Raw genomic sequence first — 16,443 nt, 5'->3', positions numbered from 1 at the left:
ATTAGGGGTTTCTTTACATTGACAAGACAATTTTTTGGACAAAGAATGTGATTATGATTGTATATCAGCAAGATTAAATAGTTTATTCATTTTCCATGCAAATGTCATTAATTTATTTGATTTTCTGACCCTGAAAAGCACAATAAAGCTAAATTGATTATGTAAGGGGACATAATTTAACTGAATGCATACATGAGAAATAGACAATGAGTCAACTTAAAGATATATTCTAGTACATGTATTGTCAAAAAGATCTTTGAATAATAGTAAACTGCCATCTAAAGAGTCTTGTTATATTGCCTTCATAATCTGGAAATGCTTAAAGGAATGTAAGGCATGCTGTAAAATGTGGAATGGACTTTACTATCAGTTTTCATGATTTGGTGCTTAAACTGTTTCTTTCAGTCAGATTAACTATAAATAGAGTTGGCAATCCAATAATTCCTCCTGAATCACCATGGTTTACTTCTGTGTTGATTTGAAACAACATATATTTGGGTTTTGTTCACTCCTTAAGTAAAAATGTTCAGATGAAAAAAAGTGAAAATCTGCCAGCTGGGGTAGGGGTATACTTTTTAATTTTTTTTTGGTAAGAAATAAGTGAAGACTAGTATTCTTTATTGTAATATGTTTCCTAGTAAGAAGTCTATGCATCATAGGTGTCATGACAGATTTCAAGTTTGTAATGTCTTGGTTAAGGTAGCACGGTAGTATTTGCATTCCAGAATTTAGGTTGCTCTTTTGTGTACCCTACTTAGGTCAATGTATCTGAACAGTGTGATTGGACTAAAAATACAGTATCAACTGAACATACTTTCCCAAACTGAGGGATGAATCAGGTGTAGAAAAATATGAAATAATTTTACAAACAGGTGAAAATGAATTTTTGAGAATTTTTTTAAATTTTGTATTCACTGCATGATAAAAGACCTAAAAGCACTAGTGGCCTTAGGTTTTTAAAAATAGCAAAAAAAGTAAACGGTCATGATACATATTCAAATTTATTTCTGATTAGTATAATGAAAGTACTTCAGTTAACTGTGTATGTAGAATTTTTCGCAGTGCTAGAAAGTGGTGAAAATCCTAAAAAGGCTATCATTATCCCTTATGGGCCAGGAAATACTACCGTGCCACCTTAACTGGGATATATATGTTTACACAAAATCAATAAAGGTATTTGTTTTACCTATGCAATTTGTAAGTTTATCAATAAAAAGTTGATTAAGGGCAACTAGAATAAAAACAGCCCTTAAATTTCACCCCTGGGAGTGAAAATTGCTGATTCAGCAAATTTTGCCTGATCTGTGGGTAATAATGTTAATATTTACCTAGAAAGTAAAATTTCTTTATTTTTAAGTAACTTGCAATACATTTTTAATTATAAAGTTTAGTTTTAACTTTTCGCAGTGTCTGACACTTGTGCAACAACTGGAATTTGAGACGCGACATATTTTAGTCGCCTGTACCTCCTATAATTTTCACCGTAATAAATAAAGTGCATAATTTTTTATTTTTTTCCACACAAGTACAGCTATACTTGTTTTCTTCAGGTTTAATTTGTAGTTCTGTGGTAACATGACACCAGTAAAGAGCTTTTTTGGAACTAGTAAGTGGTTAAGGGATCCTTACTTATTCATTTAGCCCTCATATTTAGCTGAAATAGAGATAGCATTAGGGGTTTCTTTACATTGACAAGACAATTTTTTGGACAAAGAATGTGATTATGATTGTATATCAGCAAGATTAAATAGTTTATTCATTTTCCATGCAAATGTCATTAATTTATTTGATTTTCTGACCCTGAAAAGCACAATAAAGCTAAATTGATTATGTAAGGGGACATAATTTAACTGAATGCATACATGAGAAATAGACAATGAGTCAACTTAAAGATATATTCTAGTACATGTATTGTCAAAAAGATCTTTGAATAATAGTAAACTGCCATCTAAAGAGTCTTGTTATATTGCCTTCATAATCTGGAAATGCTTAAAGGAATGTAAGGCATGCTGTAAAATGTGGAATGGACTTTACTATCAGTTTTCATGATTTGGTGCTTAAACTGTTTCTTTCAGTCAGATTAACTATAAATAGAGTTGGCAATCCAATAATTCCTCCTGAATCACCATGGTTTACTTCTGTGTTGATTTGAAACAACATATATTTGGGTTTTGTTCACTCCTTAAGTAAAAATGTTCAGATGAAAAAAAGTGAAAATCTGCCAGCTGGGGTAGGGGTATACTTTTTAATTTTTTTTTGGTAAGAAATAAGTGAAGACTAGTATTCTTTATTGTAATATGTTTCCTAGTAAGAAGTCTATGCATCATAGGTGTCATGACAGATTTCAAGTTTGTAATGTCTTGGTTAAGGTAGCACGGTAGTATTTGCATTCCAGAATTTAGGTTGCTCTTTTGTGTACCCTACTTAGGTCAATGTATCTGAACAGTGTGATTGGACTAAAAATACAGTATCAACTGAACATACTTTCCCAAACTGAGGGATGAATCAGGTGTAGAAAAATATGAAATAATTTTACAAACAGGTGAAAATGAATTTTTGAGAATTTTTTTAAATTTTGTATTCACTGCATGATAAAAGACCTAAAAGCACTAGTGGCCTTAGGTTTTTAAAAATAGCAAAAAAAGTAAACGGTCATGATACATATTCAAATTTATTTCTGATTAGTATAATGAAAGTACTTCAGTTAACTGTGTATGTAGAATTTTTCGCAGTGCTAGAAAGTGGTGAAAATCCTAAAAAGGCTATCATTATCCCTTATGGGCCAGGAAATACTACCGTGCCACCTTAAGATGATTACTTAGAAGAAAAAAAAGTAATCTGACACGTCTACCGCAATGTTTACCTTTTCCGGGTTATGGAGAGTTGGCCATTCGAAATTATAGTGAGAAGTAAAGTAGTGAGAAATAAAATAAGATTCTTACATTTTCGTATCTTTTAAAGACCTAAACAAAAAATCTAAAAAAAAATCTTATTTTTATAAATTCTGCAAGACTACTACCAAATTAACACAATTATATACCTATGGTAATTTTTAACGTACACAAATGATAAGTAATGTTATCGCATTACTACGGAGCCCTGTTGGTCTCACACAGATTATAAAGTGTCTTTTAAAGTCCTGCGCTGAAGATGTGTAAAGTCTAGCGCTGGAGATGTAAAGTCTAGCGCTAGAGATGTAAAGTCTAGCGCTGGAGATGTAAAGTCCAGCGCTGAAGATGTAAAGTCTAGCGCTGGAGATGTAAAGTCCAGCGCTGGAGATCTAAAGTCTAGCGCTGGAGATGTAAAATCAATCGAATTATACGAATTCCAAACAAAAAGAAATTAGAAAATTCAGCAAAGAGTCAGAAACTCACTAAAATAAGTAAGAAAATACCAAAACGAGAATAAAAAAATTTATAGACGGAAGAAGAAATGAAGCACACTATGACCAGCAAACAACCATTAGATAGCTGATAGTGGGGGCATACAGAACCCTCAGATAGCTGATAGTGAGCATAAAGAACCCTCAGATAGCTGATAGTGGGCATAAAGAACCCTCAGATAGCTGATAGTGGGCATAAAGAACCCTCAGATAGCTGATAGTGGGAATAACTAACCCCTTGATAGCTAAAAGTGAGCATAACGAACCCTCATATAGCTGATAGTGGGCATAACGAACCCCTAGATAGCTAAAAGTGGGCATAACGAACCCTCAGATAGCTGATAGTGGGCATAGCAAACCCCTAGATAGCTAATATTGGGCATAAGGAACCCTTAGCTAGCTGAAAATGGGCATAAAGAACCCTTAGATAGCTGATAGTGGACATAAAAAACCCATAGATAGCTGATAGTGGGCATAACGAACCATTAGATAGCTGATAGTGAATATAATAGAATAAAGGTTGGCGACGTTGGCGACGTTGGCGAACAGTATTGATTTCATAAAGGTTGGCGACGTTGGCGACGTTGGCGAACAGTAATGATTTCGTAAATGTTGGCGACGTTGGCGAATAGTAATGATTTCGTAAATGTTGGCGACGTTGGCGAATAGTAATGATTTCGTAAATGTTGGCGACGTTGGCGAACAGTAATGATTTTGTAAATGTTGGCGACGTTGGCGACGTTGGCGAACATTCACACAATCCTGTACCAGAATGCAGCTTTCTAAAGATTCGTTATGCCAACTATCAGCTATCTAAGGGTTCGTTATGCCCACTATCAGCTATCTGAGGGTTCGCTTTGCCCACTACCAGCTATCTAAGGGTTCTTTATGCCCACTATCAGCTATCTAAGGGTTCGTTATGCCCACTATCAGCTATCTAAGGGTTTGTTATGCCCACTATCAGCTATCTAAGGGTTCGTTATGCCCACTATCAGCTTTCTAAGGGTTCGTTATGCACATTATCAGCTATCTAAGGGTTCGTTATGCCCACAATCATCTATCTGAGGGTTCGTAATGACCACTATCAGCTATCTAAGAGTTTGTTATGCCCACTATCAGTTATCTGAGGGTTCGCTTTGCCCACTATCAGCTATCTGAGGGTGTTTTGTTCTTTGCTGCGTAATGCCCACTATCAACTATCTAAGGGTTCTTTATGCCCACTATCAGCTATCTTATGGTTCGTTATGCCCACTATCAGCTATCTGAGGGTTCTTTATGCCCACTATCAGCTATCTGAGGGTTCTTTATGCTCACTATCAGCTATCTGAGGGTTCTTTATGCCCCCACTATCAGCTATCTAATGGTTGTTTGCTGGTCATAGTGTGCTTCATTTCTTCTTCCGTCTATAAATTTTTTCATTCTCGTTTTGGTATTGTCTTACTTATTTTAGTGAGTTTCTGACTCTTTGCTGAATTTTCTAATTTCTTTTTGTTTGGAATTCGTATAATTCGATTGATTTTACATCTCCAACACTAGACTTTACATCTCCAGCGCTGGACTTTACATCTCCAGCGCTGGACTTTACATCTTCAGCGCTGGACTTTACATCTCCAGCGCTAGACTTTACATCTTCAGCGCTTGACTTTACATCTCCAGCGCTAGACTTTAGATCTCCAGTGCTGGACTTTACATCTTCAGCGCTGGACTTTACATCTCCAGCGCTAGACTTTACATCTTCAGCGCTTGACTTTACATCTCCAGCGCTAGACTTTAGATCTCCAGTGCTGGACTTTACATCTCCAGCGCTAGATTTTACATCTCCAGTGCTGGACTTTACATCTTCAGCGCTGGACTTTACATCTCCAGCGCTAGACTTTACATCTTCAGCGCTTGACTTTACATCTCCAGCGCTAGACTTTAGATCTCCAGTGCTGGACTTTACATCTCCAGCGCTAGATTTTACATCTTCAGCGCTGGACTTTACATCTCCAGCGCTAGACTTTAGATCTCCAGTGCTGGACTTTACATCTTCAGCGCTGGACTTTACATCTCCAGCGCTAGACTTTACATCTTCAGCGCTTGACTTTACATCTTCAGCGCTTGACTTTACATCTCCAGCGCTAGACTTTAGATCTCCAGTGCTGGACTTTACATCTTCAGCGCTGGACTTTACATCTCCAGCGCTAGACTTTACATCTCTAGCGCTAGACTTTACATCTCCAGCGCTAGACTTTACACATCTTCAGCGCAGGACTTTAAAAGACACTATATAATCTGTGTGAGACCAACAGGGCTCCGTACATTACACTAAATATTCAGTCTGAATTCAGTATTCAGAGTGATTCATTTGCATTATAATTTATATGCATGTTCACTTCTTATGGCACAACACTAGGTAAATGCGTATAGCATTACAGTATGAACAGTATCTATATATATATATATGTGTGCATTACACTAGGTACATTCTTATAGCACTACACTAGGTACATTCTTATAGCACTACACTAGGTACATTCTTATAGCACTACACTAGGTACATTCTTATAGCACTACACTAGGTACATTCTTATAGCACTACACTAGGTACATTCTTATAGCACTACACTAGGTACATTCTTATAGCACTACACTAGGTACATTCTTATAGCACTACACTAGGTACATTCGTAAAGGTTTAAGCCTCACATTGGATTCTTGTACGGGTCATTATCAAAAAAACATGCAAAACTATGTTATTTGGTCTTTTCAAGTCAAAAGACATGAAACTATATCAAAATGTATCAAAATAACTATTGCATATGAACGATATGAATGTTTTGTGATACACTATACACAGTTTACAGTATGAAATGTTATAAAAACATTCTTAATTTTTTCTCAAACCCTTGGATATAGCCAGAATCAACTGTTATTTTTTACTATAAATCCCTTCAGACCTGAAATAGGGCTATATCATTTGTTATTAGAAATTATCACTTTTTATTGCATTGGATACATACAAACATTTTTTTAATGATTTTGAAGGTGTATGTTGGTTTTATAATAAAAAATTTAACCAAAAGGAAAAGTCTCATTTTTTAAGTCAATGGTGTAACCAAAAGACAAATTGGTAGGGTAAGAGTTATCTTTCTCAATATTTCAGCATTTACAATAGTTTCTCCCTTAGCAATGTTACCTGTAAGCATGTTATGCAAAAGAAAACAAACATTTATGTTGAAAATTTAGTAAAAAAATATTAAAAGTAAGTACAAGCTATATCGTAATTGAAAATAGTGTCCATGGTGTACCCTTATAAAAATCATTTTTTTTTAAATTCCTGAACTTTGAATTATGAAATATATTGATTGTAAAAGCATGCACCAGGAACACCATATAAAATAGGGGAATGGAGCCCTTATTTTGTAACTAAACCTTAAAATACACCTTAAAATCAATGGTGTTACTGTCAATGGTGAGATCATTTTAATAAAATAACACCATTGACCAGCCTAGTAACACCACTGAATATATTATGACAATCAGCATTTTTTGGTGTTTCTTTCATGTTTAACAAGCGAAACATCATATTATTTATAACAAACAATACTTATTTAACAATGTTTTAACAATATCATGTATTACATATACAAAGTTTTCAAAAACTGGTGTATGCTGGTAACACCAATGACACTATTTAGTAACACTACTGACATTTTTAGTTATTGATATTATGTTATATAATTTGAGATTTTTAAGCCTAAGAATTATTTTTTCTTCTTTCTCTTTTGCTCAGTGTTCTCTGTTTTGTGTTCAGTACTTAATAAAAGTAAAATTTGAAATGTGTTGTCAATGGTGATACTTTTGTGTCATTGGAGTTACTGAAGAGTCAGTGGTGTTACTATATAAAAATGTGATACTTTTTAATTTTTATTCATAAATGAAAGCGTTTTTATGTTGTATACGAAGGACTAAGCATATTCTTATCATTTCATCTTATACATTATACATATATTCAATTTAAGTGTATTTTTTAGTATTTACAACAGCCATAATTAGGACAGCCAACTTTTTTACGACAATGTATTCTGAAATTTATTTTTAAAAAGAATGTATAGCTAGAGGAATAATGTCAATAAGTAGTAATTTAAACCTTAACAACAAATTGGAACAGTTGTTTGATGTTTGACAATAATATTTAGTACCTAAATGCATGTTTTAAATTGGTAACACCATTGACACGATTCTATCAAAGGATGACCTAAAATTGTTAAAATTGAAGGAACCCTTCATTTTCCCCATTGCATATTTCTGAAAATAGTTGCTATCATACTATAGAACAGAGGGACACATTTAAATGTTTTAAACAATGACATCGTTTTTCCAAATATTACTTCATCGAAATTTGCATGTTTTTTTATAATGACCCGTACATGGTGTAGCACCTCACTTGGTACAACAATTTAACACTAAACTGGTCATATTTTATAGAATCACACTGAGTTCATTCGTATATCCCATCACTGGGAACTTTCGTGTGGCATCACACTGAGTGGATTTTTATAACATCACACGCAGTGCATTCGCACGAAGAGCATCAAATTCACATGGAGAACATCGATTACTTTCGATTTGTATAGCATCACACTAAGTACATTCTTATAGCATTACACCAGGGACTTTCGATACTAGTTAGAATAGAAAGTCCCTGATTACCCTTAGGTTTATATATAGCATTACACTTTACACATTCATAGCTTTACACTTTACACCAATTTTAAAGCATAACATCAGTAATAACCTTGTAGTACTTAACACAGTAATAACTAGCTGCGTCGATATTATAAAATTGAGAATGAAAATGGGGAGTGTGTCAAAGAGACAACATCCCGACCGAAGAGCAGACAACAGCCGAAGGCCACCAATGGGTCTTCAATGCAGCGAGAAACTCACGCACCCGGAGGTGTGCTTCAGGTGGCCCCTAAACAAAAATGTATACTAGTACTAGTTCAGTGATAATGGACGTCATACTAAACTCTGAAATATACACAAGAAACTAAAATTAAAAATAATACAAGACTTATAAAGGCAAGGGGCTCCTGACTTGGTACAGGCACTAAAATGCGGCGGGGTTAAACATGTTTTTTGAGATCTCAACCCCCCATACATCTAGCCAATGTAGAAAAAAACAAGCACACAACAATACGCACAGAAAAACTCATTTCGAAAGAAGACCGAGTCCGATGCCAGAATAGGTAACAAAAGAAACAAAACAAAATGACAATGATACATAAATTAACAAAGGACTTCTAACAGTAAATACTGACATGCCAGCTCCAGACCTCAATTAAGCTGATTGAAAGATTATGCCTTCATCATATATAGTCTGGAATACTGTATGCATAAAATATGTGAGACAAATATAAACTTTTATCTTACCTCCTATACATTTCTAAGAATATGATTGGTCCAAAGCAACCACGTGGAGACCGTGTATATCCCATATTAGGTTAGTAGGGAGGCGGGGCTTATTTCAATCACGGTTGGTAGTGGTGTTACATCCCTTTATAAAAACAACACGGTGTTGAGGACAAATCTTTGAAGGTTTCAACAGACAATCCAATCATGACGGTGAACGATTGAAATAAATTAATAAATAGATATAGGAAGATGTGGTAAGAGTGCCAATGAGACAACTCTCCATCCAAGTAACAATTTATAAAAGTAAACCATTATAGGTCAAGGTACGGCCTTCAACACGGAGCCTTGGTTCACACCGAACAGCAAGCTATAAAGGGCCCCAAAAATTACTAGTGTAAAACCATTCAAACGGGAAAACCAACGGTCTAATCTATATAAAAACGAGAAACGAGAAACACTAATGAACCACATAAACAGACGACAACCACTGAACATCATATTCCTGACCTAGGACAGGTGCAAACAATTGCAGCGGGATTAAACGTTTTAATGGTACCAAACCTTCTCCCTTTTCTGAAACAATAGTATAACATCACAACATAGAAAGACACACTATAAAATATCAATTGAAAGGCTTAACTCAATCAAAAAACGTAGTACTCTAACACAAATTAACACACAACGATAGAATAAATTTGATCTGTAATAAAACACATTTAAATCTAACAAGTTGTTATTGTTGGCATTTGTTTTTGTATAGACCAATGGAAGTAGGTTGAACTGGTTCTTAATACAAACGATATTGAAGAGGTGTTCTAGGCCACTAGTCTAAATACCACATGTTAAGATAGTCGGTAAGATAAATTCGTTACATAGTGTGCTAGTGACCTAATACGATATACAGGGGGTCAGTTATTTCCATATGGGGATTCGAGCTTCGCTCTCACCTCATATGGTTAACTATGATCAAACCTAGTGCACAGTGAAGTCAATTCACACACAGAAGGATACGGCATATTTTGACAAAAAAAATGACGGTTTAAATGATACAAATGTATCTTGTCTTTTGTCTTGCTTCTTTTAGTTTCATATAACACACAAACGATGCAGAGAAATCACGATTTTTAATTTTTCCTTTCTTTTTAGCTTATCTCGATGCAGGTATGGGACCCGTTCAAACTGTTAATTTTGTAACAGCTTTAAACGTACCATGCATCAGTCCAAATAATCTCAAATCAAGGGAGAGAGAGATTGGGAAAACAATAGAAGAATATGCACGTACATCTTGCAAGAAGGCTCTAGAGGAGGAATATCTAATGAACAGGTAACTATAATATAGCCCGTTGTTCTAATTAGCCCTATACTATTGTTCTCAAGTTAAGAAAACAACACCCCAGTGATATAGCTATGCAATAAACGCCAAAACAGATACAAACACGCACCGGAAATTGTATGTGTCTTTTTATCAGGCCTTCAAACACGGTAAGTTTCATTGCTCATTCTCGAAGGCCGTTGTGTGACCAGTCCTATAGATGTTAATTTCTGTGTCATTTGGTCTCTTGTGAAGAGTTGTCTTATTGGGAATCATACCACATCTTTTTTTTATATTGATTTGAACAAGCCGGGGATTGAAATTACAACATGCGTTATTCTAAGGAAGATTATTAACGCAAGACCAACGAGTCGAACCCCCATATTTATCACAGCTCTACCAGAAATAATGTGTGTTACATAAATACATCTTACAGTTAATATTTGGTAGAAACCTAGATTATTCTAATTCTAAAGTAAGACTGGTGACCAAAAGGTCGTATGGTGCATGTATTAAACATTTGATTGATTGTTGGTTGCTTAACGTCCAGTGGCAAATATTTCATGACGATGTTTTATTTGACGTTTATTTAGCAAATGACACGAAAAATCACACCCTCTGTTGATTTTTTTTTTCAGAAATGACAGAACGAATGAAGAAGATACCCAATTGAACAAATCCCTGGATGTTTCTTTTGATGGAGGTTGGAAAAAGAGAGGCAGTGGAAGAAGCTATAACAGCACAACTGGTAATCTATATGTTTTAAAGGATGAAATTTGTCTGCTGTTTCTCATACATGGTCTCTCTCTCTTAACCTGGGACTATTATACTATTATTAGTATAATAGTCCCAGCTCTAACCACTGTCTTGCACGATTTGACACTAACCATGCTTACACAACTGTCTAACACAAGTAAATAATGATCAGAGTGCTGATAATAGTATTTTTTAAATAAAACACTACAACTATCGCATTCATACAAATTTTTTTGAAACTATTCTTCCGTGCAGTTGCATTTGTAAAACAAATATTATGATTGTAAGCAACTTATTTTCCGACACCCAAACCTATGACGGTTAGTAAAGCGATGAGAAATATATTAATCAAAACACATTTCTTCAAGTGGCGGATCCAGAGGGGGGTTACGGGGGTTGGACCCCCCTTTTTTTGACGATCAATGCATTTGAATGGGGACATAAAGTTGGAACCCCCCCCCCCCCCCCCCCCCCCCTTTTATCCTGGGTTGGGAACCACCCCTTTTAAAAATGGCTGGATCCGCCCCTGTCTTCTGAACCAAAAATAATATGTATTCATTCCATACAGTGTGACAACAATAATCCTTATAAATAGACTTTTTACATTTAATATGGAACTACATAGCTATAATTTCATTCCAGGACATGCTACAGTCATTGGTAACGTGTCTGGAAAGTGTCTACACTTTGGATTAAAATCCACTGATTGCCGGAAGTGCAATTATATCGATGAAAAGGGTGATGCCAGAGAAGAACATGACTGCCGACAAAATTATTTTGGAAGCTCGAAGGCAATGGAACCAGCATTAGCTGTTGAAATGGTAGGAACTATTTAAATATTTTATACTTTTTACTCATCGTCGTAACATCATCGATATCGATATCGTCATCTTCGTCGCAGGGTATATATCACTCAGAAATAAAGTTTAAATCAATGATCCTATTATAAAATTGTCGGAGGTATGACGGTTAGTCCTTATTTGTTATCATTCCAGCCGACAAAAAAACAACACACATGATTGTTTAGGCACTAATTGTAGTTAATCGTGAAAAAAGTATCTGTTGTTCTCATATCGCCAAGGTGAAAGATACGATAGAAACAAATTCTATAAACCTAACGTATACTACTAGAATTTTTTGTTTGGTCATGAACAATTTTTAAATTTTCAGGTATTCGTAGGAACTGATGTTCTGATGTTTTTAGTTTTATTATTCAACATTCTTTTCTACAGGTTAAAGACATAGAGGAAATGGGATACATGGTAAATTCATTGACAATGGACGATGACACCACTACAATGGCAAGGCTGCGTCAAGAAGTTGAGCATGATGTCATTAAACGCAGTGATTCCAACCATTTTCGTAAAAACTTTACAGGAGATCTCCTACAGTTGCACCAAAAACACAAAAGAAACATATCTACATCTGTAATAGATTATTTTGTAAAGGACATGCTGTACGCAATTAAACAAAATAAAGGGGATGTTGAAAATTAAAAGTCTACCATTGATGCCATTGTACCACACGCATTTGGAGACCACAGTCTGTGTTCCAGTTGGTGTGGTTACATCAAAGATCCGATCGGGTACAGGCATAAAAGTTTGCCACATGGCAAGGATTTAAAAGGAGAAGAATTGCAACAAGATATTCAAACTGTATTTTCAAAATACAGTGATAATACTAATATATTGGCCAAACTTGGTAGTTCCCAAAGCAACGAATCACTGAACTATATCATTTCAACAAAAGCCCCAAAGTCGAAGCATTTCGGTGGAAGTCAATCGCTGGGATATCGAGTGGCTTCAGCTATATCTCAAAAGAATGAGGGCCGAAACTATGTCGTTGAGGTATGCATTATGTTCAGTATGAAATAACAAAAATTATAAATGTATAATGTTGAATATAACTCAAAATTATCTAGCAGTCTCGGTATACAATACAATACACTGAATTCTGATTTTTTGTTAATAACAGATTACAATGTAGTTCAAGTAAAGAATAAATATATAATATATATTTTTAGTTTCATATTTCTCGCGATTCATATCATTTTTTGAAATAAAATATTCCAACAACTTGTTTCGACTCGCTCCGCTCGGCGGTATTTATTAGATTTTCTAGAATTACGCCACTCAAAATCTTGCCTTAGTCCCTGATTCTTGTTTTCTGTGACTTGATAACTCGGCTTCATTCATAAATTATCTATTATCTAGTATATTCTTATCTTACAACAGGTCAACAAAACTCACAGCCTATCTCCTGGTAAATTTACATCTCAACAACGGGAACGTTTGAGTAGAAAGAGAAAGAGAGAAAAGGCAAAAGCTGCTACCCCAGCATTTAAGAGAAAGCGGAGGGACAAAAAAGGAAGCAGAGTAAGATCCGTTAGATCGAAGGAAATCAGAGAAGGCGAGAGTTATAGGTCGGCTATTTCAAGCATAGAGGAAGAGAGTCCAGATGTTGAAGAGATCCCTTCACCAGCTGCCGAAAATGATGACATTAATTTACACTTAGGCAATACGGCGACTGTTTTCTTTGATTTGGAAACCACTGGGCTTGGTCAGTTTTATTCTAATGCCTTTTATGCACATAATGCACCAACACTCCGACCCTATATCATAGATTTCAGATTAATACACCAAAAAAATACTATTTTAAATTTAATTATCTGCCGCAAGTTGTCTTTATTAATGAAATAATGAGATTTAGTATAATTGCCAATGAGACTAGTGTCTACAAACTTATGTGGGGACAGACCATGGATGTAAATAGTTTCAAGTTACTTCGTACGGTAATATGAGAAAACCAACGGCCTTATTTTAAGTACAGATATGAACAAATATGGTTACTATATAACAAGTTTTCTGCTTGAAAACTGGGGTGAAAAGGGGAGTCAATTATTGTGAGAACCCAACCCTCCCCTTAACGTTACATCATAACACAAAACACAAGAACAAACTGTAACAAATCTGATTGATTCATTGCATAAAAACAAATAAACAAAAGACAAGTCAGTTAAAAATCCAAGTTCGAGACTAATAGATAACAGTTAAAAGTATATATCCGACTGATTCCAATTACTAGTATGTTTATATGTAGATAAACGAAATCGTTGGTATGAAAAAATAAATGTGCATCCGTGTTGAAGGCCGTACCTTGACCTATAATGGTTTACTTTTATAAATTGTAACTTGGATGGAGAGTTGTCTCATTGGCACTTATACCACATCTTCCTATATCTATAAACCTTTATTATTACAGGCATATCTTGTGACATTACACAGATCGCTGCTGTATTTGGACGAAAAAATTCAGCCAATACGTTATGCCTTTACAGCCTATAACCACAGGAGCGTCAAAGGTAACAGGTTTAACAAGAATAGGGAATGTACATTACAGGAATGGTATACCAGTACCACACCAAAACAGAAAAGAATGTTTGATAGAGTTAATCACTTGGTTACCAGAAAATGCTGTGTTGTTTGGACATAACGTTAAATCTTTTGATTCAAAAATTATCATTAAAGCTCTGACGAATGAAAACTTGATTAATGATTTCAAAGCCAAGTGCAACGGATTCGTAGATAAATTACATGTGTTTCGAGCTGCATACCCCGAAAGAAAGTCAGAGAGAAAAAACCTCAAGCAGGAAGAACTGGTAAAGGATTTCCTCGGCGAAGACTTCACTTACGATGCACATAACGCATTGGGAGATGTCTTGGCTTTACAGGAACTATTCAGAAAGGCAGGATTTTCTCTTGTTCGTGTACAACCCCATAGTTTTTCTATTGAATTTGCTTATCAGGCTTTGATAAATGTTGAAGTGTCCAATAAGAACTATGAATCGCTGAAAGTGCTACCGATCTCAGAGGGTATGACTAAAGAAATGGCTAGATCCGGACTTAACATTCAGCATTTAAAACTGGCTTTTAGACGAGGAGGAGTAGATGGTGTATATAATGTCATGTCAGAAAAAATTAACGGGAAGGTCAGAGTAACAAAGAACAAAAAGATTTTAGTTGCTGCTGCACAGTTTATAAAGGACGAAATAGAAAATCAGGAGACTGTCGTATGAATTAAATATATACATTTTATTTGGTTCGTCCATCTGTCTGTCTGTTCAATAATTTATTTAACACAAACCACTTCAAAAGGATGAGTAGGGATTGGATAAACTGTTGTGTAACAAATTAACTAAATATGCTGATTTCCATATATAAACTTTTGTTGAAATTTTATATTTTGTTTCAGAAATAAAACTTAGTACATTGTATTAGGTAAAAAAGTTTGAAAATACTTTTTGTGAACGCAGATTCTCAAAATATGAGTATGACACTGGTCAATTTTTAATTGCTGATGTAATTCAGATCGAGACTTGCATTTGTATAATGAATCGGGGTGCATTAATAAACCATTTTGTTTTAGAATCTCGGGTTCTAATATACACCTTTGTCCAGGAATTTAACGATAAAACAATAAATAGGTGTACTGTTTTACATTTTGTCAAGTCTGGGACTTTTATGGATTTCTATACATTTTTTCCTTATTGTTAAAGGCCAGTTGCAAACGGCACACCCTATATACAGTGACTTACAACAACGTCCTTTGGTCTTCGTTTGATATTTGTGTCCTTGGAAAACCATACATATACATTTCATTCTTTTATATATATATTACGTTTTTCTTCAAAGGAAAATTGACCCTTGAAACTCTTTAACATATTAATAGCTGATTTTCCCTCCTTGGTATCCGTCAAGGGTGGACTTTCAACACTCTTTCTTGTCTGTTCCATCCCACACTCGCCAGGTAAGTCAAATGATTGTTATTTTCAATTTTTACTAAATATCTCCACTGTAATAATGCAATGTGTGTGTGATCTTTAAAATATATGAGTGTGGGTGTGATCTTTAAAATATGTGAGTGTGTGTGTGTGATCTTTTAAAAACATAAATGTTATAACAATTTGATATCAATCATGTTATACTATAGTATTAGATTATAGATCAATAAAAATATGTATGTAAGGTATATGTTGTCAATTTCATTTTCCGATATTGAGTTTATCAATTAATTCTCAAATTATTTGCATTTTATACACGAGTTCTTACATTGACCTGGTTTATTGCAACCATGAACACTCACAAGATGTTACGCAATTTTCTTATTCTTAGCTATCTGTTCTTGCATATGCTGAACAAATAATGATTGTAGAAAATGGTTCTTCAACTCTGCTGAACCGTAAAAAAAAGAACAGTTTTCGTGCTTTTATCAAGGAACAAGGCTTAGTTTTCTATGTTGGAAATTTGGTAATTTTGTATGTAGGTCTGGGTAGTGTTCAAAAAGTGCATCATAAAAAAAATAAAGAATAGAAATAAAGGGGGGATATAGAATAGAGAATTATGGGGTGCTAATTAAAAAAAGATAGAGAAAAATGAGCGAAATCAGAATAGAGAAAATAGTCTAAAATTTAAAGAAAAAGAAAAAGGAGGACCCCATCTAGACCCTGTTGTAACGCGTGAATGTGATTACAAGTAAAAAATGTATTTGTCGGAAAACCTTATTGCGCTAAATATCTCGCATTTATAGACCCGAA

At 34.8% G+C, this 16,443-nt stretch overlaps 1 protein-coding gene across 1 annotated transcript; it reads left to right on the top strand.

The window, feature by feature from the left end:
* The first annotated feature begins 14,175 nt into the window (after positions 1–14,175).
* LOC127737825 (uncharacterized) lies at positions 14,176–14,925 on the top strand. Its single transcript, XM_052248765.1, has one exon. It carries the CDS (start codon positions 14,176–14,178, stop codon positions 14,923–14,925), a length of 750 nt encoding a protein of 249 aa, XP_052104725.1.
* The last annotated feature ends 1,518 nt before the right edge of the window (positions 14,926–16,443 follow it).

The sequence above is a fragment of the Mytilus californianus genome, unplaced genomic scaffold (genome assembly GCF_021869535.1).
Source record: "Mytilus californianus isolate M0D057914Y unplaced genomic scaffold, xbMytCali1.0.p SCAF_1, whole genome shotgun sequence".
In the NCBI taxonomy this organism is placed as follows: domain Eukaryota; kingdom Metazoa; phylum Mollusca; class Bivalvia; order Mytilida; family Mytilidae; genus Mytilus; species Mytilus californianus.
The sequence above is the reverse complement of the archived record's forward strand: the minus strand, read 5'-3'. Positions and strand labels throughout refer to the sequence as shown.

Excerpts from the sequence above, each read along its gene's own strand:
- LOC127737825 (XM_052248765.1), top strand. The coding sequence starts at position 14,176 with ATGCCTTTACAGCCTATAACCACAGGAGCGTCAAAGGTAACAGGTTTA.